The 22,470-nt window shown below is 38.4% G+C and overlaps 1 protein-coding gene across 2 annotated transcripts; it reads left to right on the top strand.

Moving 5' to 3' along the window:
- Positions 1-3,452: 3,452 nt before the first annotated feature.
- On the top strand, positions 3,453-21,295 carry LOC116055886 (aromatic-L-amino-acid decarboxylase-like). Of its 2 annotated transcripts, none has more exons than XM_036008798.1 (14): positions 3,453-3,583; positions 4,406-4,618; positions 6,091-6,204; positions 6,308-6,427; positions 8,195-8,329; positions 9,765-9,908; positions 10,459-10,525; positions 11,367-11,461; positions 12,363-12,430; positions 14,349-14,431; positions 16,326-16,345; positions 16,451-16,549; positions 18,867-18,968; positions 20,838-21,295. In XM_036008798.1, exons 2-14 carry the CDS (start codon positions 4,418-4,420, stop codon positions 21,036-21,038), a joined length of 1,449 nt encoding a protein of 482 aa, XP_035864691.1. In that variant the 5' UTR covers positions 3,453-3,583; positions 4,406-4,417; the 3' UTR covers positions 21,039-21,295. The 2 variants fall into 2 exon arrangements, with proteins under 2 accessions (XP_035864691.1, XP_031163797.1); XM_031307937.2 differs by having other exon boundaries at positions 3,469-3,583; positions 4,411-4,618.
- The last annotated feature ends 1,175 nt before the right edge of the window (positions 21,296-22,470 follow it).

The raw sequence follows: 22,470 nt of genomic DNA, 5'->3' as shown, positions 1-22,470 counted from the left end.
ACATGAATGAGGAACACTTCAATAGAAGTGAACTAGCCGAAGAGGAAGAGGTTATCAACGGGATGGCGGACAGCAGTTTGAGGAAAATAACAGATGCCCCAGCCATGTTTAAGTCCAAAGCCTGGACCCATAGTTGCTTTATAGTTGTGTAATTTTAATTCACAGACTGAAAAACTTGTGCTGCAGAAATGTGCTGTTTTCTATCAGTTTGGACTTGCGGTAAATGAAGAGAGAAAACCGGCACTTAACCTTTTCACAGGCGTTTGTATTCATTGTTATACCGATATTGTGATGTATCATTATAGGATTATCTAGTAATATTTAGATTAGCGCAGATAATGTGTATTGTATCGTGAGGTACCCTGTGATTCCCACCAGGGGTGTAGCACAAAATTCTGGGCCCTGTAGAAAGGCATTTTCTATGGGCCCCTCCCCACATCCACAGCTATTCATTCTAGCATCTTTTTGGACCCTCCTCACATGAGGGCCCTGGGTACTCAGTCCCCTGTTTTCCCCCCAGTCTGACGCCTGATTCCCACCCCTATTCCCAAAGGTATGAGTGAAGAGATTTCATTTGGTTGTTTCTAATGAATTTGTGGAAAGTGTCTTTTCACTTCCAAAAATGTTTGCATTTCAAATAAAAAAAAAAATTCATTTATGCTTATTCATTTCATTTATGTTTATCATTTCTTTCATGTTCTCGTGTTTCTCTTGTTATTCTGACTTTGGTGCAATTCCATTATTGTGCAATACCTGTATACTGTGCAATATCATTACTCTCATTGTCCAATATCTATACCTCATTGAATATGATCACCACTATTGGGCAATATTCAAATAATGTGCAGTAACCCACACTGCATATTACACTGTATATAAAACCATATTTTTTTTTATATATGTATATAGTGTCTCAGAATTGTGCACCTTACCCCCCTTTTTTTTTCCACTACTTATTTTATTCCATGTTGTTATATTTATTTTACGTACAAGTTGGTGCTGGAAAAGGAGTTGCTTTTAATCTCATTGTACATGTGTATAGTGACAATAAAAGACATTCTATTCTATTCTTCTATCTTACAGTGTCTGGAAAGGTTGTGGCTCCCTCTGTTGGGACGTATTTAATGCTCTGGTTGTGGGTACCTATAATGAACCCAACCTGTGTAGCTGTATTGTTAGAGATTGCCTGAAAAAGAGCGTCTTGCCTGAAACGTGTGTGTACTTTTAAAGGATTTGGAGAATTGGAGCGCTGCCATAATTGCCTTTATATATTATTATAGATAGAAGGATGAACATACAGATGGACAGTGAAGTGGTTTATGCTGCAGTAGTGTTTTAGAAGTCTCTTTGTTCCTGCTGTGAAAAACATTGGAATACATTGTAGCTGACATGAATTCAAAGTGACCACAGTTGCTATTAACAAGAGGGAAACCTTTTACAGCCGTCTTTCAAGCCTGCAGGCCATGTTTGATACTCAAAAGATCTAAAAGATCAAACGCGTTTAGGTGGAGTATTGTGATGAAGTATGTGATGAGGTAACTAAGTATTAAAAAAGCCGCTCAGTTGTTATTTCCAAAAACTAAATCAACTGAAATATTGACCTGCAACAAGAACACACAAGCGCTTAAGTGCTTTTGTTTCTGTGACTTTCTTACTTTTCTTTTAAAAACAGATCCCTGTCAGACAGATAAAGACTGTGAGCTTTTTTTTCTGGGGGAAAAAAAGAGGTGTTTGGCTTTGTTGGAGGCTGTCCAAAGAGCTAATAAAGTGTTTTGTGTCTGGATTTGTTTTTCTCAAGGGCAAAGCATCCAGTGGCAGCCAGCAGGCAGGCCTGCTCTGTGCTGTTTGTGCCGAAGATTTCATTTGGGAGCTAACACCATTTTGTGACAGCACACTGGCATTACGGAAAGACAGGGAGAGTGAGAGAGAGAAAAACAATGGAAAAGTTAAAAGGAAATGAATAACACCCTGAGGCGCTCCCCACACAACTGGCTTCTGATTTCTATTTGTTTCTCGATCTGGGCCTCCGCCGGGCCGCCCCTGCGCGTTGACCGACAACTGACATTAAAAACAAATGAAAGGAAGCATCACGACATCCCATTCTTTCATCCCCGTGTGTGTACGTGTGTGGCGGCAAAGGTTGTGAAGCACACACACTTGTGTTCAAAATATTTTCTATGCACAATTTCACCCGTCATGAACAACAAAAAAAGAGTATTTGAATCTTTCCTCCAGTGAATTCCCAACACTGGTAGCATGTTTTCTTGCCTTGTTGCTTGGTGAGCTCATGCTTGGAATGAGGCGATACATAATTCACTTCATGTAACCAACTCCACCATGGCTCCCACTGCAGAGAGATGCTGGCGGGCCAACAGAGAGGATAGGAGCTGGGTTTCTTATTTTTAATCAATTATTTATGTGACTTCTCATGAAATCCTCTCAGGAAAATAAATGTTTTATCAAACCAGTGACTTTTGACAAAAGACATTTGGATTCCAGTAATGGTATGTTAGTTTTGCATGTACTTGCAATATGTCTGTGTATGTATGTACGGAAGGGTATTGCTGCCATGGCAAAAAATAAAAACGTACCATATTACGTGAAAAGTTTATTGTTAAAACAAGTTGTTTTTTTACGTTTTAACAAGATATTTTCAGGTTATAACAAGATATTTTCTTGTATAACAAGATATTTTCACGTTATAACAAGATATTTTCACGTTATAACAAGATATTTTCATGTTTTAACAAGATATTTTCACAATATAACAAGTTATTTTCTTGTATAACACGATATTTTCATGTTTTTACAAGATATTTTCACGTTATAACAAGATATTTTCACGTTATAACAAGATATTTTCTTGTATAACACGATATTTTCAAGTTATAACAAGATATTTTCATGTTTTTACAAGATATTTTCACGTTATAACAAGATATTTTCTTGTATAACACGATATTTTCATGTTATAACAAGATATTTTCATGTTTTTACAAGATATTTTCACGTTATAACAAGATATTTTCACGTTATAACAAGATATTTTCTTGTATAACACGATATTTTCATGTTTTAACAAGATATTTTCATGTTTTAACAAGATATTTTCACGTTATAACAAGATATTTTCTTGTATAACACGATATTTTCATGTTTTAACAAGACATTTTCACGTTATAACAATATATTTTCTTGTATAACACGATATTTTCATGTTTTTACAAGATATTTTCATGTTATAACAAGATATTTTCACATTATAACAAGATATTTTCTTGTATAACACGATATTTTCTTCATTTTTACAAGATGTTTTCACGTTATTACAACATACAAAAGTTTAACAAAAAAGTAATAAAGAAATAATTTCTTGTATTAGCCATGAGCCCCGTTCCCATTGGCTGGCCCAGCTGCTGATGGTGTAGTGGGGGTGGTTAGTGACAAGATAAAAGGAGCAAATGTCTCTTGTCCTGCTTACACACACAATCACACTCACCACCTGCCTGTCTGTCTCGCTCTCTGTTTGTTTGTGAACACTAAAGACGAGAAGATCCACCATCTGAAGCTCTCATTTAAAAATGTAAGTATGCACGCACATGCACACACAAACATATCTAATCCTATTTAAGATAAGGTTAAGGGCTCTGCTTCTCAACAAGGGAAAGACACATGCTGGGTAAACACGCGTTGAATGACAAGGACGTAGTGTAGAACCAGGAGCAATGTTCATACACTATGTTGTGCCATTTGAATATGCACTATGCCAGTAATTTGTATGGCAATATTGTTTTGTTACATTGTAATTAATGTATTGTTGTACAACAGCTTTATTCTACAAGTTAATATATTATTCTACAATGTATGTCTTGTTCCTGTTTTGCACTTAACAAATAGGCTCATAAATGTTGCTGCATCTTTTCCTTAATCATTAATTTGTACCTCGATGTTGACTAGGTTTTATGAAACTGTCCTTTTGCACGTTGCATTATGAGAGAATGAGTTTATAACGGTCTATACAAGTAGACTCTAAACTCGTTTTAGATGTAGAAATGTTTTTTGCTATCCAGCTTTTCTAATCCTGCTAGTCCATAAAGTGAAAAGAAACTAACCTATGATAAGACTGGCTAAATGTACTTCTGCTGAGCCAGACTAGTTCATCCATGGTGAAGTCTTTTTTGGAGTGATAATTATCAAACACACAGGTCCTCACTTGGCATCATTTTAGTTGTATTTATTTTCATGACAAAAACAATATGCAACACATACACGTGGCCGTTACCACGTTCAGTTATCAGTTGGCATCATGATGCAACTCTTTCCTACCAGCGAGATCAAAGGTTACGCACATTTTATGTGAGAAATCATTAAAAAGGTTGAGGTATGATGTGTTTCTGTTCTGTATTCCAGTGGTGCCATGGATGCAGCAGAGTTTCGACGCAGAGGGAAGGAGATGGTAGACTACATGGCCAACTACCTGGCGAACATCGAACAGCGGCCGGTCTACCCCGATGTGAAACCAGGGTATCTTCGTTCCCTGATCCCCACTGAAGCCCCACTGGAGCCTGAGAATTATGAAGATGTTATTAAAGATGTGGAGAGGGTCATAATGCCAGGGGTGAGCTTATACTTTTGTGGGTTTTTTAATGGACACAATGGCGTTGTCGATGCACAGTTTATCTTGTGCTCTTCTGACAGTGTAACTCATTCAGATAAGTGTAGAGAAAATTAGCTCAGCTTGGTGAAATAAGGCAACAACTTTGTATTTAAAACATTTATAGGTAACACTTTACTTGAAGGTATCTACATGAGAGTGACATGACAGTGTCATGAACACATGACACTGTCATGACACAGTTATGACACATGAACCCTAACCCTAACCATAACCATAACTTGATGACACTTACTAAAAGAAGCGTTATGTCATAAACGTTTATGACTTGTTTATAATGTTTATGACACGTTCATGACAGTGTCATGTCACTCTTATGTAGATACCTTCAAGTAAAGTGTAACCCATTTATTACTCTCTAGAAAGACACCACAATGACACAACAAAATGATAGCTGCATACACAATGATGCCGCAGTGAAGGAATATGAACGATATTGAAGGGACTTTAAGAACGGCAACACACAGATACCTGAAGGGGAGGGACGTCAGGTTTATCCTGGAAATGTACTTCCGTTGATCCACACTACTCAAAAGTGATTTATAAGTCAGTACACAGTACTGAAAAAAGCATGCTCTAAGAAGTCGATCACATTGTGTAAACAGGTTTACATTACAACCAAAAACAACAGCAGTGTATTTCACCGACTAATTCTGTTGTTGCTAAAGAAGTGCCAGTCATGGAAAACACCTGCTGTGGAGAGTGAGGAGAATTTTTCACTATTACTAAAACTGTAATATAGTAAACAATGATTTTGGCAACCCCTTGTTCCGATTGACAAAATAAGTTTGTTCTTGTTTTAAAGTAGGGGTGTCACAATTTTGATTCTAAATCGAAAATCGATCGAAATGAGCTTTCAATTTCGATCATCGAAATCGAAAGCAGGATCGGCGATTCAGACTCAGATTCAGTATATCTTTTTCTCACCACCCTACTTGCGAGCGTCCGAAGAAAAAAACAACACACGTACTGGCGGAAGCATGCAGCTAAAGACACAGGGTAAAGTTAGCTTACCGGTAGCCTGCAGTTGCACTTTTCCAAACTCCATGGCCACTGCCGGAGTCCGAGATGACTGAGAAACAACAGAACTGGAAAATCCTCCTGCGTGTGGCAACATTTTGCCTTCCCCGTAAGTTATGTAGACAACGAACGGAAAGCATGTGTGGCACGGGACTTCATGGTGCATTCAGGTGCACCTTGTAAACTCTGAGAAACTCAAACTGTTGTTGTAAACCCTTCTGCCATCTAGTGGCTCTTATTGTGGCATAGCCTTCAGTGCTGGAAAAATATTATAAATATTTAAATCAAAAATTGAATCGAATCATGATCTCAAAATCTAAAGCCAAATTGAATCGTGGATTTTGAGAATTGTGACATCCCTATTTTAAAGTATTGCATGTTTTCTGTTTTTCCAGGTCACCCACTGGCACAGCCCATACTTTTATGCCTACTTTCCAACTGCTAGCTCTTACCCTGCCATGTTGGCCGACATGTTGTGTGGAGCCATTGGCGGAATGGGATTCACCTGGGTAACAAACACTTTGCTGTGTCTCTGTATCTAACTCTGTACTTCATTTATTTATACACAAACACAAAACTTTTGAGATTTGTATTTTGGGTATGTGTTTCCAGGCTTCCAACCCAGTCATTACAGAGCTGGAGATAGTGATGTTAGATTGGCTGGGGAAGATGCTGAAGCTGCCTGAGCATTTTATAGCCGGGACTCATGGCCAAGGAGGAGGTGTAATTCAGGTGGGTGTCTTTGTGTCTTTATGCCTCGCCGCAGGCAGTCCAAGGAGTCAAACCCATATCTGCTAACATGTATACTCTTCCGTGGTTTGAAACATTTGTAAAGCCAATTTTATAGACTTATATGAACTAGGACTCACAACTGAGTGCCCCTAAACCATATTAATCAGCTGTTGATATAATAAGTAACTGTTTACTTTATTTCCAACATCAGTTCATCCATGGTGAAGTCTTTTTTGGATTGGTGATACATTAATAAACAAGCAGGTCCTCACATTTTTATTTTTTTATTTAAAATGCGGGGGTGACAAAGATCAGAGATATCAGTTGGCAACATACTGTACATGTAAAGCTGGTTAATGATAAGTGATCAACTCATTCCTACCAGTGAGATCAAAGGTTACGCTCGGGTGTGTGCGTGTGTGTGTGTGTGTGTGTGTGTGTGTGTGTGTGTGTGTGTGTGTGTGTGTGTGTGTGTGTGTGTGTGTGTGTGTGTGTGTTTGTCTTTATTACATTATGGGGTCCGCAATCAGATAGCACAGTCTGTGTGTGTGTGTTTGTTTGCAAAAGGTTTGTGTGTAACTGTATGCAGGACCAGCCACTGTGGCAGGTGGATTTTAAAATCCACTACCCACACAGGCTTTTTACCAGCCAATATTTTTGCCTCATAAAGATAAAATACAGGAAATGCACAAGAATCACTCATGAACTTATTAAGAATACACATTTAAGTGCTGTCAAGTTATTAACAAAATCAATACTGCACTATATAAAACAATATAATAGAACTATAAAACAATATTGCGCTGCAGTACATTTGTTCTGTACTGCTGTCGTAATTCAGCCACTCACAAGAATAGTTTCTGAACCATGGAGTTTCTGAACCATAATTTGAGTCATGTCTACATAAGTTCACAAGATCAGCCTACTGTAACAAATCAGAGTTGCTTGCTTCCTGAAATACTCCACATATTTGATTTTTTTGCTTTTCTAAATACAGGTCATACAAGTCTTGTATAAAGTACTTGAAAGCAATACTTGAGTAAAAGTGTCTTGCAAGAAAATTAACTTGGTAGAAGTTAGAGTCGCCTTTTAGGATATTACTTGAGTAAACGTCTTGAAATATCTGGTATTTACTGTATGAAAAGTAATTATCTGATATTATATTAACTTAATTATTAGAAGTAAAAGTAAAAACCTTTGATTATGAACTTAATGGTGGCTTCCTTAAGGAGTAATGAAGATGCTTAGGGGAAATGTAGTGGAGTAAAAGTATTCATTTTATTCAGGAATTGTAATGTAAAACATTACAGCAAACAAAACAAGCCATGCTCTGCACAAGATGAAAACAGTTATTTCAAACCTTGACATGTGTTTTTAAAACCTTTTTCCATCACCTCTGGCTCAGTCTGTCACTCAGCACTAGTCTCGCATTGCCAGACCTTTCTCGGTAGGTATAGCTCTGGCTACACTGTTTATCTATTTGAATGGCTTTATTGTCATTGTACTTTACAATGCAGCAAAATTAGGAGCGCTACTCCACTGGGTGCATACAATAAATACAATAAATAATCCTTACAGGACATAGTAAAAGTAAAAGTTTTCAGAAATATAAATAACAAAGTAAAGTACAGATACCTGAACATTTTATTTAAGTACAGTAACAAAGTATTTACAATTAGTTACATTACAACACTGATACAGGCAACATTCAAATTTGGTTTGAGTGGAGAGGCATTGCTTTACAAGTTTCCTCTTATTCTCCAACAGAGCACAGCCAGTGAGGCAACCCTGATGTCAGTGCTTGCTGCCCGCTGTAAAGCAATCCAACAAGTCCAGGCTTCCAACCCCGGACAATCAGAGGCGGAAATCCTCCCCAAACTGGTGGCGTATACCTCAGAGCAAGTGAGAACAAAAAGATACTTATTTTCAATTGTATGTACATGTATGTCCTATTTAATGCAGAACTTTACCCACATTTCTGACTAGGGATGTAACGGTATGAAAATTTAACCTCACGGTTATAGTGACCAATCGCGGTATTTTTAAAAGTGTTTTCAATATGTTCAGAAAGCATTGATAGGCCTACACAAGCTGAAATAGTTTCAAAAAGTGTAAGTGTTTATTATATTACAAAAATATAGGCAAAACCTTATCAAAAGTGCTTTGAACTTTTAACATCAAAAGAACAAGGGTTCAGCATGTAAACAGTTTATTTGTCAGGAACATTTCCAACATTCTTATAATAACCAAAATATGCCCATGCTTCAGACTTAGTCCTCTTAGAGGGCTGATAAATGTCCTGAGTGCTGTCATCTCCTCCTTCCGCCATGATTCCAACTTCAAGAAACGCATGTTGTAGGCTACGCAGTGCGCCTGCGCGGCAACTTCAGGAGACTCAGATGAAGCTGGGAAGGATTAAACACAGGATTTCCATACCATGGTAATCCACCGTGATAATAATGATATTTTAAATGAAAACGGTAATTGTTATCGTCAACATTTGTATCGTGGTTTACCGTTACACCGGTAACCGTTACATCCCTATTCCTGACTTCACACATACAGTTTTGTTATTTACTATTTTCAGATATTACTTAACTATTTTAGTTAAAAAAAGGCATTCAAGGTACCTAGGCGAGGTTGTTATCTGCAAATATGTTGACTTGTGTAGACGGTCTTACCCAACAACTTGGCCATGTGAACTCAGATCATTAAAGGTAACATCAGCAACAATGAAATAGTTTTCCAGTAATTTAGTGAGACAGAGGCATTAGGTCTGATCAGGTTTAATACCAACCTGACTCTGTGATTGGGTTAGGGAGTCGCCTGAGGGCCACACAGACCTTTACAGGGAGAGCAGTGTATTTTGTTTCTATTTAAGAACACCGTTCTAATATATCCGGGTGTATATGTCTAAAGTATATATGCATTTCGGTTTTCATAGTAATCTATTGTAGATGATCAGAAATATATCATTGATCAATGAATCTTTGAGGTCGGTGCAGGCTCTTATTTTCCAGCAGTAGTTTTTTTTATTTTTATAAAAGAGCACATTTGCTAAAAATTTGACAAAAAAGTCCTGACTGTAGTTTAAATGTTGTTTGACATTAAAAACTTACATTTTATGGTTTAAGGCTTGATAAGGTTTGACATGAACACTATCCCATCCTAACTAACAAATTCTAACAAATAATTTCACCACATTTAGTATCCATGAATATGAAATTAGCCATTAAGATTGATCTTCTTACCGAAAGCGGGAGGCGATTTAATCCTGCAATCTAACAATTTGCTTAAATTGCGTTTCTCAGAAATGTTGCATATATTTCCTCCTAAGGCTCATTCCTCAGTGGAGCGGGCTTCTCTGATTGGAGGAGTGCTGATGAAGAAGGTTCCTACAGATGACAACTATGCTGTCGGAGGGGGCATGTTTAAGAAGATGCTGGAGGAGGACAAAGCAGCTGGACTCATCCCTTTCTATGTAAGAAAAAATAGCATCCATCCATCAAACCATCACAGTGGTAACACACATAGACAGACACATACATGCCCAACATTAGATATTGTAAATTTTCTTTGTAATTAATTATCATTAATTGCTATGTATGTACATTTTATACAACCACCTACACAACCGCTCACACAGCAACAATGATACAACGTGTGTGATGCCACTGTGCACACCCCAAGGCTTCTGCTGAAGGATAACATCGTTAGTGCTGAACCTAATTCATGTCTATCTGGTTAGGGACAATAATTCCTGTCTCAGCTGGACCCACAGATCACAATCAGTGAACAATATTCAGGAGGCTGCAATAGTCCTGCAGTTCTGAATAGTCTGTGTATCGAAAGTGATATCCAGATCTAAGTTTGAATAAAAAATGACATCTGTGTCTGCTTGTATAAAAGCAATATGTTACAGTAGCTGCAATGACTGTGAATTTAAAACTGTCATTGTTTTGACAGTGAAAATAGAAAATGGCATGGGTTACAAAGCACTTCAGGGTGTTAGTAATTTGTCTGTCTTTCAGTTGTGTGCGACCCTTGGCACGACTCCCTCATGTGGTTTTGATCACATCACCGAGCTGGGGCCCATATGTGAGTCTTCTGTCGCATCAACACACAGTAGATATTTATATATATATTGTTTTACAACAGGAAAAGGATTGTAAAGCCCTGTTGGTTTTATTAGCTGTACAACAAACACTTTGTTCTCATATTATATGTTATGCTGATGATATCCTGTTGTATGTCGATTTTAAGCCTGATGAGACTGATAAACTGACTGTTTTGCACAATTGTCTGATGCCTATTAAGGACTGGATGGCAAATAACGTTTTACAACTCAATGCAGATAAGACTTAGGTCTGTTGTATCACATTCTGAGCAAGAGATGATCATTCACGGTTTTATACAGTATCATCTCGGCTAGACTACTACGATTCCTTTTTCACCTGCTTCAGCATATCATCCCTGGAGCATCTACAACTGATCATCATCAACAGGATTCATTTTAAGGTTCTTATTCTGACATATGGAGCCTTGAAAAGATCAGGCTTTGTGACCTTGTCTGTAAAAAGTGTTATTTTTTTATTATTTAGGAAGGACCAAGATGCTAGGAAGGGAAATCCAAATCAATAGGGAGTCAGGGAGTATGAAAGAAACTGCAATGTCCTGCAACCAAGTATTCCACTTGAGTGTGTGTGATTGAGAAACAACAAACAAAAAAGGATGCATTCAGTCAGTTTTCCAAATATCCAGTATTAACTTCCTTCAGTATTCAGCTTTAACGATTCTTCAATTATACCCAGCAAAAAATAACTTCAATTAATGGATTAATGTGTTAGTATTTGAAATTCATGCATCATAGTTTTAAATCTTGATTGACAAAAGTAATTATTTTACAGATGTTAACCTCTATGTTTCTTGTCCATTCTAGGTAATAAGGAAAATATGTGGATGCACATTGATGCAGCGTATGCAGGGAGTGCATTCATCTGTCCAGAATTTAGGCCTTTGTTGAATGGCGTTGAGGTGTGTACAAATATGCAAGTTCATAAAGTGCATGAACAGTACAACATGGTAGGATTTCAACCTTGATCTTGGAGCTGAACTGAACTTGAAGTGTGCATCCACCTGCATGGATACATGTTGCTGGTGAACGACAAGACAACCCATAGGCATAACTTTCATCTAACAGTTGTTAGATGTAACATAACATTTCTCAAGAGCAATTTGTGGGGGGACACAAAATAACACAGCCAAATTTGTTGTTTAGAATATGTGTATCAGCCTAATATGTGTAGGATGGTAAGGCTATTTTATTCACTTTAAACATCAGATGAAGTGATTATTTTCTCTAATACAGATGATACTGAGTCATTAATAAATTAATCAAGACAAAAAAATGATGACAACGAATGTATTTTTTCCATGAGTCCGCTATGATTACAATCATGACTTAGATTGTTTCATTGCTTGTCGGAGAGTAAGTCACCCACTACAACTAACACAGCGATTTGTGTGTGAACTGATATCAGGCTAATATTGTATCTCCCTTTGTGCGCCAAAAAATTCTGTTTCTGTTTTTCTTTTCCCTGTCATTTTATCTGGCCAACAACACAAAGCGATAGTTGTTTAGATGTGAGTTAGGTTCCTACAGTAGGTTCACCAAGCGGTCATATTATAATTATTAAATTATCTTGCGTCTTCCACATAAAAATGACGTTTCGTCCGGGACAGAAAAGTATATTAAAAAAGATAGCCCACAGTCAGATGAGAACAAATTAGGAAAGGGTTGTCTCTCTTTGAATAAACCCTGCCAGGAAATGGTTATTTTCCTTAAGCTCTGCAAGATGTCGGCTGGATGTTCCTCTTTTGTATTTCTAATAAAGTGCCTACTTTAGTTCAGATAATTTTGTTTTTTCTTTTAAAGTTTGCAGACTCTTTCAACTTCAACCCACACAAATGGCTTTTAACCAACTTTGACTGCTCCACAATGTGGTAAGTTATGCATGTGAATATACTGTGTGACACAAAGACCTGTTTAACAAAAGGAGAGTTAGCCTATCAATATTTTTCTAGTACCTTCTGTCTTTTGTAATTTATCAGAACATTAACCATTTACCTCCAAGTGACTCATGGTCACATAAAGTAACAATGAGTCGTCCATTTAACCCCAAGTTTTTTATATCAGAAATATGGGTTTCTTTCAACCAAATTTCCCAAAAATATCATGGATGCATGGGTGTACGTTGTATGGAACCCATAGAACATTCTTCGCAGTTAACATTAATGATTACTTCCATTGAATTTTGGGTGTTTTATTCAATTTTATAGCACTTGAAAAAAAATATTTTAAAACAGTATCCTGACTAAACTTTGACATAAACCAGTCTGTGATCCACTCAACATCATCTGATCTTAACTATTAGTCAAAATAATTCATAATTTCTGCTTTTTTTAAACTAGAAAATTAAGGATAAAATGTCATTTAAATTAGGTTGATTGACCATGAATTTTAAAAAAAAATGTTGAAGAAAGTGACAAAAACAGCAACAAAAAGTGGCTACAAAATTAATTTTCAATTTCGACAAGTTTATGGTTGACGGGAAGACAACACAAGGATTAAAACTGATATCCATCTACACGTCAATCATTTGCATGATAAATAGAACTACACCTTCCATCTGCCTCTTCTGTCAGCAGCAAACAAAACAAGCCATGCTCTGCACAAGATGAAAACAGATATTTCAAACCTTGACATGTGTTTTTAAAACCTTTTTCCATCACCTCTGGCTCAGTCTGTCACTCAGCACTAGTCTCGCATTGCCAGACCTTTCTCGGTAGGTACAGCTCTGGCTACACTGTTTATCTATTTGAATGCCTTTATTGTCATTGTACTTTACAATACAGCGAAATTAGGAGCGCTACTCCACTGGGTGCATACAATAAATACAATAAATAATCCTTACAGGACATATAAAACAGAATAAAAACAGTAAAAGAGCAATGATAATGATACATGTAAGTATCGAAGTGCAGGAGACATTTGTTTAGGGAAACTATTGCATTTGAGAAGAAGCTATTTTTAAATCTGGTGCTGCTGGATTGTGTAGACCTATAACGTCTACCAGAGGGTAACAATTGAAACAGGTGGTGGCCAGGATGAGTATATCCTCGATGATGTTCTTGGCTCTTGAGAGAGCGCGGCTGAGTGCAATATCTGACAGGGAGGGGAGGGGGCAACCAATATTTTTTTCGGCAATCTTGATAATTCTCTGCAGAGCCTTTTTGTCTGCAGCAGAACACGCAGCAAACCACACAGAGATGCAGTATGAAAGGATGCTCTCAATGGTGAATCTGTAAAAGGACACCAGCAGCATCGCATTCATGTTGTTTTTCCTGAGTATTCTCAGGAAGTGAAGGCGCTGCTGTGCTATTCTGGGATAGGGAGAAAAACTGGGCTTTAAACCAGAGTCACTGCTGACATGATACCTGTTGCCATTGAGATATGTGTGTGATCTGTTTTAGTCATCTGGCACATGCATAACTATTACTCTGTCAGATACTTTATCAAAACATGCATTTTTCTAGATTTGTCACAGTTTATGGTTACAATTTATTAACAGTACAATTTTGTTATAACCTTTTCATCAGGGCAATTAATCAAATTTTGATCGCAATTTTGATTTGACAAAAATACAATGTAATCAAGATTATTTTGCACATTATATTTTGCAAGTAAACTCTTATTTTGTCTTGTGTTCTGAAGGGAAATTCAAAAAGGTTCAACTGGAAAAGTATTAAGGGAAATGTCACAGTTCAAGGTGTTTTACAACGTGTGAATCTAAAAGATTTTTTTGCATTATTAAATAGTCCCGTAAAGATTTTGTCGCTGCTTGTCAACACCTATCAACAGGGTGAAGAAGAGAGACGACATCATTGGAGTCTTCAAGCACAGTGATCAACCGTTCTACCTGAAACACGAACACCAGGAGTCAGGTATTTGACTCAGTGATCCTGGATCAGGGTGGATGAACCTGGGGTCTACTGCTTATCATGACAACAATGTTAAACTGTTGTGATCCTGTTTACTGTTCACATTGTGAGGAAGGTGGTTAGTGTGCCAATATCCACACACTTCCGATTCAACAATAACTGCTGAAGCCTCGCATCAACGTCTTAAAGGGGAACTATGCAGTTTTTTTTATAGCTTAATTTACCTTAACTGAACAGCTTTGGAATCATTGGAATGGTTATATGACTTTTTTTCGGGTTGAATGGTGGTCGTCTCGCTCCCCCCTATAGCGCCTGTGAGCGGAAAAACCACCCTTGCGACTTTCGGCCGGCAAGCCGGCGGCCTCAGCGTCAGGAAGTATCGCGTGATATCAGGTCTCGCGATGTAACAAATTGCTTCACGGCACTGCACACATACAGGAACCAGCTAGCTATAAGTAAAAGGTAGCGATGGAGTTTTTCACACTATCGTCATGGCTGAGCCGGCAAAAAAGAAGCAGAAAGCTAGGAAAGCATTGTCGGAGGAACAGAGAAAGAGGAAACGGCAGACTGACCGAGAGAGGAGTCAGACACGAGTAAACATAGGAGCTGCCAAATATCTATTCTGAAGCTGTAGGGGGAGCTCTATACAGAAACCTGCCAGCAAAAAGCGAAATTGCCAAAACTGCTTAGCGCCCCTTTAAAATGTAATGTAGTGTGTAGCCTAAACAAGATGATTACAGGCATGAAGATGACTGTGTGACAACCAGACAGATGTGTGTTTTTCTATGTTGGTGACTTTTAGACCTTAACCCTCCTGTTGTCTTTAGGTCAAATTTGACCCATTTTCAAAAAGTTTCTATATCAGAAATTCGGTTTATTTCAACCAAATTGTCAAAACAAATAATGTGGATTGTTCCATACAAAGCTCTTCACAAGTAAAATAAACAATAAGTTCACTACATTCATTGAATTTGGGTGTTTAATTAAATTTTAAAGCATTTGAAAAATTGAATTGAAAAAAATTGTTAAAAGAACGTCAAAAAAAGTGACAAAAATGTCGGAAAAAGCTTCACAAATGTGGGGAAAAAAAAACAACAAAAACGTAAAATAAAGGGCAGAAAAAAAATCGATAAAAACATCTGAAACAGTGACAAAATATGTCGTAAAAGCTTTGAAAACGCCGGGAAAGTGACAAACATCAAAAAAGTGACAAAAACATCAGGAAAAGCGACAAAAGTGTTGAAAAAAAGACGACCAAAACGTTTTTGACGTCGTTTTTGACGTCGTTTTTGACGTCGTTTTTGACGTCGTTTTTGACATCATCGTCTTTTTTGACGTTTTTGAAAAATTTTGACTCAGAAAAAACAAAATTTGCATGGTCGACAGGAAGACAACACAAGGGTTAAGAGGGAGGATGTGTTCTTTTTGACTTGATTTTTTGAGTTTTTGGGAATGCACTCTGTCAACAAAAGTTAGGGCTAGTTTCTCTCCTCTGTGATAGTAAACTGTGTCCACAACTTTGAGTTGTGGACAAAACAACACATTTGAGGACGTCATCTTGGGCTTTGGGAAACACTGATCGACATTTTTCCCCATTTTCTGACATTTTATAGAGCAAACAACTAATTGAGTAATCAAGAAAATAATCCACAGATTAATCGACAATGGAAATAATCTTTACTTGCAGCCCTAACTGGAAGGCAATCCCAAATACATCAGCTTTACAATAGATACTTTTCTGAAGCTTATAATGTTCAATGTCAGAGCTCGTTTGATTCAACCTTAAAAAAGAAATTGCTTTCGTTTTTGTACAATAATTTATTAGATCTGACGAGATGGCACACTGACCCTAAAATAGTTTGAAAAAGTGGAATTAACAGTTTTTTTCTTTCAACAGGACTGGTCACAGATTATAGGGTAAGATGAATCATCATTCATTTTCATTTTTTCAAGAAATCAGATAATTTTGGTTAGCATCAAACTCCAAGAGGTTAAAGCTACAACCACTCCTCTCTTCTGCAGAATTGGCAGATTCCACACGGAAGAAGATTTCGCTCACTTAAGCTGTGGTTTGTCTTCCGTATGTATGGAATCCAAGGCCTGCAGGCTCATATACGCAAGGTAGGAGACACATTACAAGACAACCGCTTAAGTTATATAGCAGTTTACTGTTTTATTTGGTGTTAAAAGTCTGATGGAAGGTAGGAGACCAACTGCATGATCCACTATGTATCTTTGCCCTTAAATTCCTGGTTAAAATTCAAATCATTTCTCTCTGATAGAGTTCATTTAAAGGTCCCATATTGTAAAAAGTGAGACATCCATGTATTTTTTGATTATGAAGCAGGTCGAGGTTATGCATAAATACTGTGAAAGTATCAAAATTCTCAATCCACAGAGAAATGCTCACAGCCCGTATTCAGAAATTGTGCCTTTAAACGAGCCCTCAGGACTTCTGTACGGTTGTGATGTCACAACTATACTACATATTATAGATGTTCCGATACCGATACCAGTATCGGTATCGACTCCAATACTGCCTAAAATGCTGATATCGGTATCGGGAACTACTGGAGTTAATGCACCGATCTGATACCACGTAATAAAGCCCTAAAGAAAATCTACGTTAAAGTAGTTTATTTATGTTCTTTTTCTATTATAACTGACTGTCAAACTGCAGAATAAAAGAAAGTTCTGTGGCATTCATTGTTTGTGTTTGTTGATGTTTCACAAAGAGTTTAACCTGAGCCAGACCGACAACAAAGATAGAAATAATATCACATCCATATAGGGATAGTAGTATACAGTTGGTAAAACATAATAAAATATATGACACACTGGTATCGGATCGGTACTCGGTATCGGGTGATACGCAGGTTCAGGTATCAGAATCGGTATTGGAAGGCAAAAAATGGTATCGGGCCATCTCTACTACATATAGGTAGAAAGTGCCGCTACAGTGCCGTAACAGTCAATCCCCGACTGATGGCGGTGCAGAGACGCAGAGTACACAGAGTGTGAAAGACCCAGAAACGCTGACCAATCAGAGCAGACTGGGCTTCTTCAGGAGGAGGGGGCTTAAAGAGACAGGCGCTCCAACAGAGCGTTTCAGACAGAGGGTGAATACAGGTATATTCAGACAGACAGTATGAGAAAAATATTGAGTAGGGCTGTCAAACAATACATTTTTTTTAATGGCGATTAATGCCTATGCCCTGACTTTGTTATAAATGGCTAAAGGATTAGCACATTGCTGACAGTGGTGAGCATTCTGGCTTCCTCTTTTGTTTCTGGAAAAAACTTCTGATGATCGCATATGCCTGGTCTTTATGGCAAATGCCATCCCCTTTCTCCCTCCCATGCCTCACCCCAACTTATCCTCCTTACCCCTAAAGTCCCTTCACTGCCCTCATCTTTGCCTCTATTAGCATATCCTTTTCATCATATGTCTGGTTTGCATCTTCTTTTTATAGCAACATTTTCCTACATTTCTTCTCCAATGCCCATCCTCCATAGCCTGGTCCTACCAGACTCTGGTCCATTAGCCTGGTCCTACCAGACTCTGGTCCATTAGCCTGGTCCTACCAGACTCTGGTCCATTAGCCTGGTCCTACCAGACTCTGGTACATTTCATTTGTACAGAGAGTCTGGCCACTCTCCATTGACAAGTGTTAACTTCCTTGAAGGCGGGTACTCTGTTGAAGTTTAAAACTATTGGATCTGCCCAGAGCCACTCTGGATCTGCCATAACCAATCGTTAACGTTTGGTCGTGACGTCGGCTTAGCATTGCTAACGTTAGTCTTAGCCAACTCCTTTTCCACTAACGGAGCGAGCTGGAAAATCAAACTGTTCCCGAACCCCGTGGGGAGGAGGGCCACAACATCATGGCCACCAACAAAACTCAGCAAAGATTGTTCTTGCTCGGGCTTTAACTTCTGGATATTCGGCAGCGTTGCCACAACGGACCGAACGGCTTCGCTCGCAACTTTCTCCGCCGCCATTACGGAACTACAACTCAAACTAGCGCACAACCTCAACGTCATCGTTCTCAGCCACTCCCTCTGTTCGCTTATTGGACCGTCAAAGATTTGGTTGGAGAAAACCCAAGAAAATACCGCAAACCCAGACGGTGTACTGAAGGAAAATGAAAATTGAGCGGAAGTACGTAGGAGGGCAGAGCCAGGCGACATCCTCCAAACCCATGCCCATCCTTTCCCCCTTTCTTTCTCCATGCTTCACCCCCCCTTCACCCTGAGCCTGTTTTTTGTTTACTCTCCATTTTTAATTGAAACAGTTTGAACAGTGTTTTTGGTCCTTTTCAGAGAATATGTCCAAATGGAAATGGACACATGTGATGAAGTGATTGTGACTTTCCTATTTCCTAGCAAAGAAAAAATACATTTAAATTCTACTTTGTCTTTTTTTTTTTCTTTACAGCAAGTGGCCCTGGCCAAAGAGTTTGAGAGTCTGGTACGAGCAGACAAGAGGTTCGAGATCTGTGCCGAGGTCATCATGGGACTGGTCTGCTTCAGGCTCAAGGTAACCACATCCAATATTATAGAACTACGATTACTTGATAAATCCAGTGTGGTCTTTTTACAAAATTCCAATACCCAGTCAAATTAGCACATCAATCCCAACGGAGGGAGCCACAACCAATCCAGATCAGGGTTAGTAAACACAAAGCCAGCCATAAATAAGCAGTGGAAAAGGATTTTTAGTATCTAAAACTGAATAAAACAAAAACAAAAAACAAACTACATAATTAGGCCAAAGAAACCCACCAGAAAAATGAAATCAACATAAAACAAAAAAAAAGAATTCCCGCTTTTCCGATGTTTTTGACACTTTTTCTGATGTATTTGTCACCTTTTCCATGCTTTTGGCGCTTTTTTTAAAACCTGAGCTGGTTTAATAATAGGTTTTACACTTATTCTTGAAATTCATGGTCAGCAAACCTCATTTATATCAAATTATACATACATTTTTAGATAAAAAGGCAGAAATTATGAATTATTTTGACTAATAGTTAAGATCAGAGGATGTTGAGTGGATCAAAGATGGGTATATGTCAAAGTTTAGTCCGGATACTGTTTTGAAACCATTCAAAACAAAAATTCAAATGCTATAAGATTAAATAAAACACCCAAAAAATTCAATGAAAGTAATCATTAATTTTACCTGAAGAACGTTGTATGGAACCATCCATGCTATTTTTGGGGCAATTTGGTTGAAAGAAATCCATATTTCTGATATAAAACACTTTGAAATGGGTCAAATTTGACCCGAGGACAACACAAGGGTTATACATGGACCCAAATAATTTTGTTTTGTTTTTTACAGAAAGAGAACAGACTTAACATTGGCACTCCAGGAGATGACTCTATGCCTACAATTACTTCCTATCAGACACAAAAGAAGTGCAGAGATTAAACATCAAATATCCTTGCTATTTCTACAGTTCTTCAACTATCCATCCAACTATCCAAACTTTAATCTTTAATCTCTGCACTGCTTTTGTGTCTGATAGGAAGTAATTGTAGGCATAGAGCCATCCAGCCGGGTTTGTGTTTACTAACCCTGATCTGGATTGGTTGGGGCTCCCTCCGTTGGGATTGATGTTCTAATTGGGGATGATTGACTCCGCCTGCGCAGTATTGGTTGTATAATTAAACCCTGTGTGTGTGTGTGTGGAGTATTGTTTGCATTTGCCTGTGCACACGCTGAGGAAGGGCGCTGCCCGAAACGTCCGTTGTGTGGCAATAAACTATCAAATTGGAGTGCTGTCCTATAGTAGCTTTATTCATGATTGTTCACGTTTTAGGATTCAGCACCTAGCATTCAAAGCTTTCTAAGTATCTACATGAGTTAAGTGCATCCAGTCCTATTTTTCTATGAATTACCCTGTAAAACCATTTTTTTAAATTAATATTATTTTCGGAGTGTTGCATACATACATGACATTGCCAGTTCTTTCTTGTTGTTGGTTACATAAAGTTGTAACAATACGCTTAGTGAAATTAACATTGTTTAAAAACCAAAATGGTCACAAAACTCTCCTATTTTTCGTTTCCCCACTTTAAATAAGAGGAATAAAAAACAAATATTTATTAGAAATAAGAAAAAAAAAAGAACTTACTCATACATACATAGGTAAAAAAAGTATTTGACTACACCCACATGTGCCCATATAAGGGTACTTCATCAATATTCAGTTACCTCTATCTATCTATATATATATGTGTATGTTTAAAGGAAATTAAATATTCATTTCAAATCTTCACGATCATTCAGTGAATATATGTAACCTATAGTATACGTATAGTGTCTAGTAGGCAAGACCAAAATCCTGGCTTTTGTGGATCCAAACAACGTGAGCTTTATTTCGTCTTTGCCCCCTCCTCTCAGGGCTCCAATCAGCTGACTGAGCTCCTGCTTAAAAGGATCACCGAGAGCAGAGAGATCCACCTGGTGCCCTGCCATCTCTCCGGCCGCTTTGTCCTGCGCTTCGCCATCTGCGCACGCACTACCGACTCAAGACACATCCAACAGGCATGGCGGCACATCACGCAGCTGACCTTTGAGATCTTGCAGGAGCCCAATCATTAACCAGAAGGCTAGAAAGAGGCTGTCCACTCTGATGCTAAAAATGAGGTGCCAAAGTTAAGGCTGAGATTCTAAGGCTACATTTACATTGCTACGTTTTGGTTTTAAAAACAAATATGTTTTACGCCTCGTATTCACACTGCTCTGGCACTTCAGAGCCTCTAAACTGGAGCCATTTGGAAACACTTCTGACCCGTTTTGGTTTGGAGTCTGCAGGGTTGTGTTGCAGTCTCAACGGCCGCAAACAGACCTTTGGCAGCACCGACACTGACGCCAATGTTTCTTCTCCTGATTGGGTCATGACATCTCGTTCTCTGAGACTAAGCTACTAACGTTACCATGGCAACTACCAGTAAACGAGAATGTTGGTGAGATATTTTGGTTTGGCCGTGTTAGTTTAAAGGTGCCATGGCATGAAAATGTCACTTTATGAGGTTTTTTAACATTAATATGAGTTCCCATAGCCTGCCTATGGTCTCCCAGTGACTAAAAATGGTGATAGGTGTAAACCGAGCCCTGGGTATCCTGCTCTGCCTTTGAGAAAATGAAAGCTCAGATGGGCCGATCTGAGGCCTGTACTACGAAGCAAGATTTGGCGTTAACGAGCTAACTTCAGGTTCAACCCAGGGTTTTCTGTATCACGAAGGTGGATCACTTGTTACCGGGTTCAATCACCGTGGTAACTTATGCTGAACACCTAACCTGCTCGGGAGTAGGTTATGTTGGAGATTAGAGATCAACCGGTGTAAAAGCACCGCCTACCGACCAATCAGTACTCGGTTGATAACAGCGTCACCGTTCTCAGAAGATCAGGCGGAGCTCGGTGCGCAGAGAGAGAGAGAGGGAGAGGGGGAGAAAGGGGTGCGCACATAAAAGTTAAAACATTTAGAGACCGACAACCCCGTTAGCATTCCCTGATGTGTATATTTATGAAATACATAGATTGTAATGGGAGGGAATTACATATCGGCTCGGCTTCTTGAGCCGTGTGTTGGCAATGCGCACATCAGTTTGAATTATGTTTTTATATATTTTATTTGCTCTCACGATGGCTTCCCACTGCCAGGGTTGCAACCGAAATAATAGGCTAAAGCAATGGCAGTTTATGGAAAGTGCACAAGTGTAATTATGGTCAGATCTAGTGCCTGACTGATGGGGAAGTGATATTGATAAGTCTTGTGATTTACGCATTTACAGCGTCGGCTATTTTTTTGCCAGCTTTCCTCCTGTTTTAGGAAGCAGCGACTGTATTGCATTTTGCCTGCAAAAACCGTGTCTGTGTTATTCATATTTATGTAGAATTATAATTTCCTCTTCTTATGTAAAATATGCGGCTCTGGTAGATGTTTCTGATTGGTCGTGCTGTGCAAACACCGCCTCTTTTATGTGAACACGTGCGCCGCTGGATTGGGAAACCCTGGGTTGATGGAACTAG

This window comes from Sander lucioperca, chromosome 13 (genome assembly GCF_008315115.2).
Source record: "Sander lucioperca isolate FBNREF2018 chromosome 13, SLUC_FBN_1.2, whole genome shotgun sequence".
Lineage (NCBI taxonomy): Eukaryota > Metazoa > Chordata > Actinopteri > Perciformes > Percidae > Sander > Sander lucioperca.
Note: the sequence above shows the minus strand (reverse complement) of the source record. Positions and strands in the feature narration are given on the sequence as shown.

Bases quoted from the DNA above. Each gene is read 5' to 3' on its own strand.
- LOC116055886 (XM_036008798.1), top strand. From the start codon at position 4,418: ATGGATGCAGCAGAGTTTCGACGCAGAGGGAAGGAGATGGTAGACTAC. The intron at 8,330-9,764 runs GTGAGAACAAAA...TTTCCTCCTAAG, and splicing joins TGGCGTATACCTCAGAGCAA to GCTCATTCCTCAGTGGAGCG. The intron at 12,431-14,348 runs GTAAGTTATGCA...ACCTATCAACAG, and splicing joins TTTGACTGCTCCACAATGTG to GGTGAAGAAGAGAGACGACA.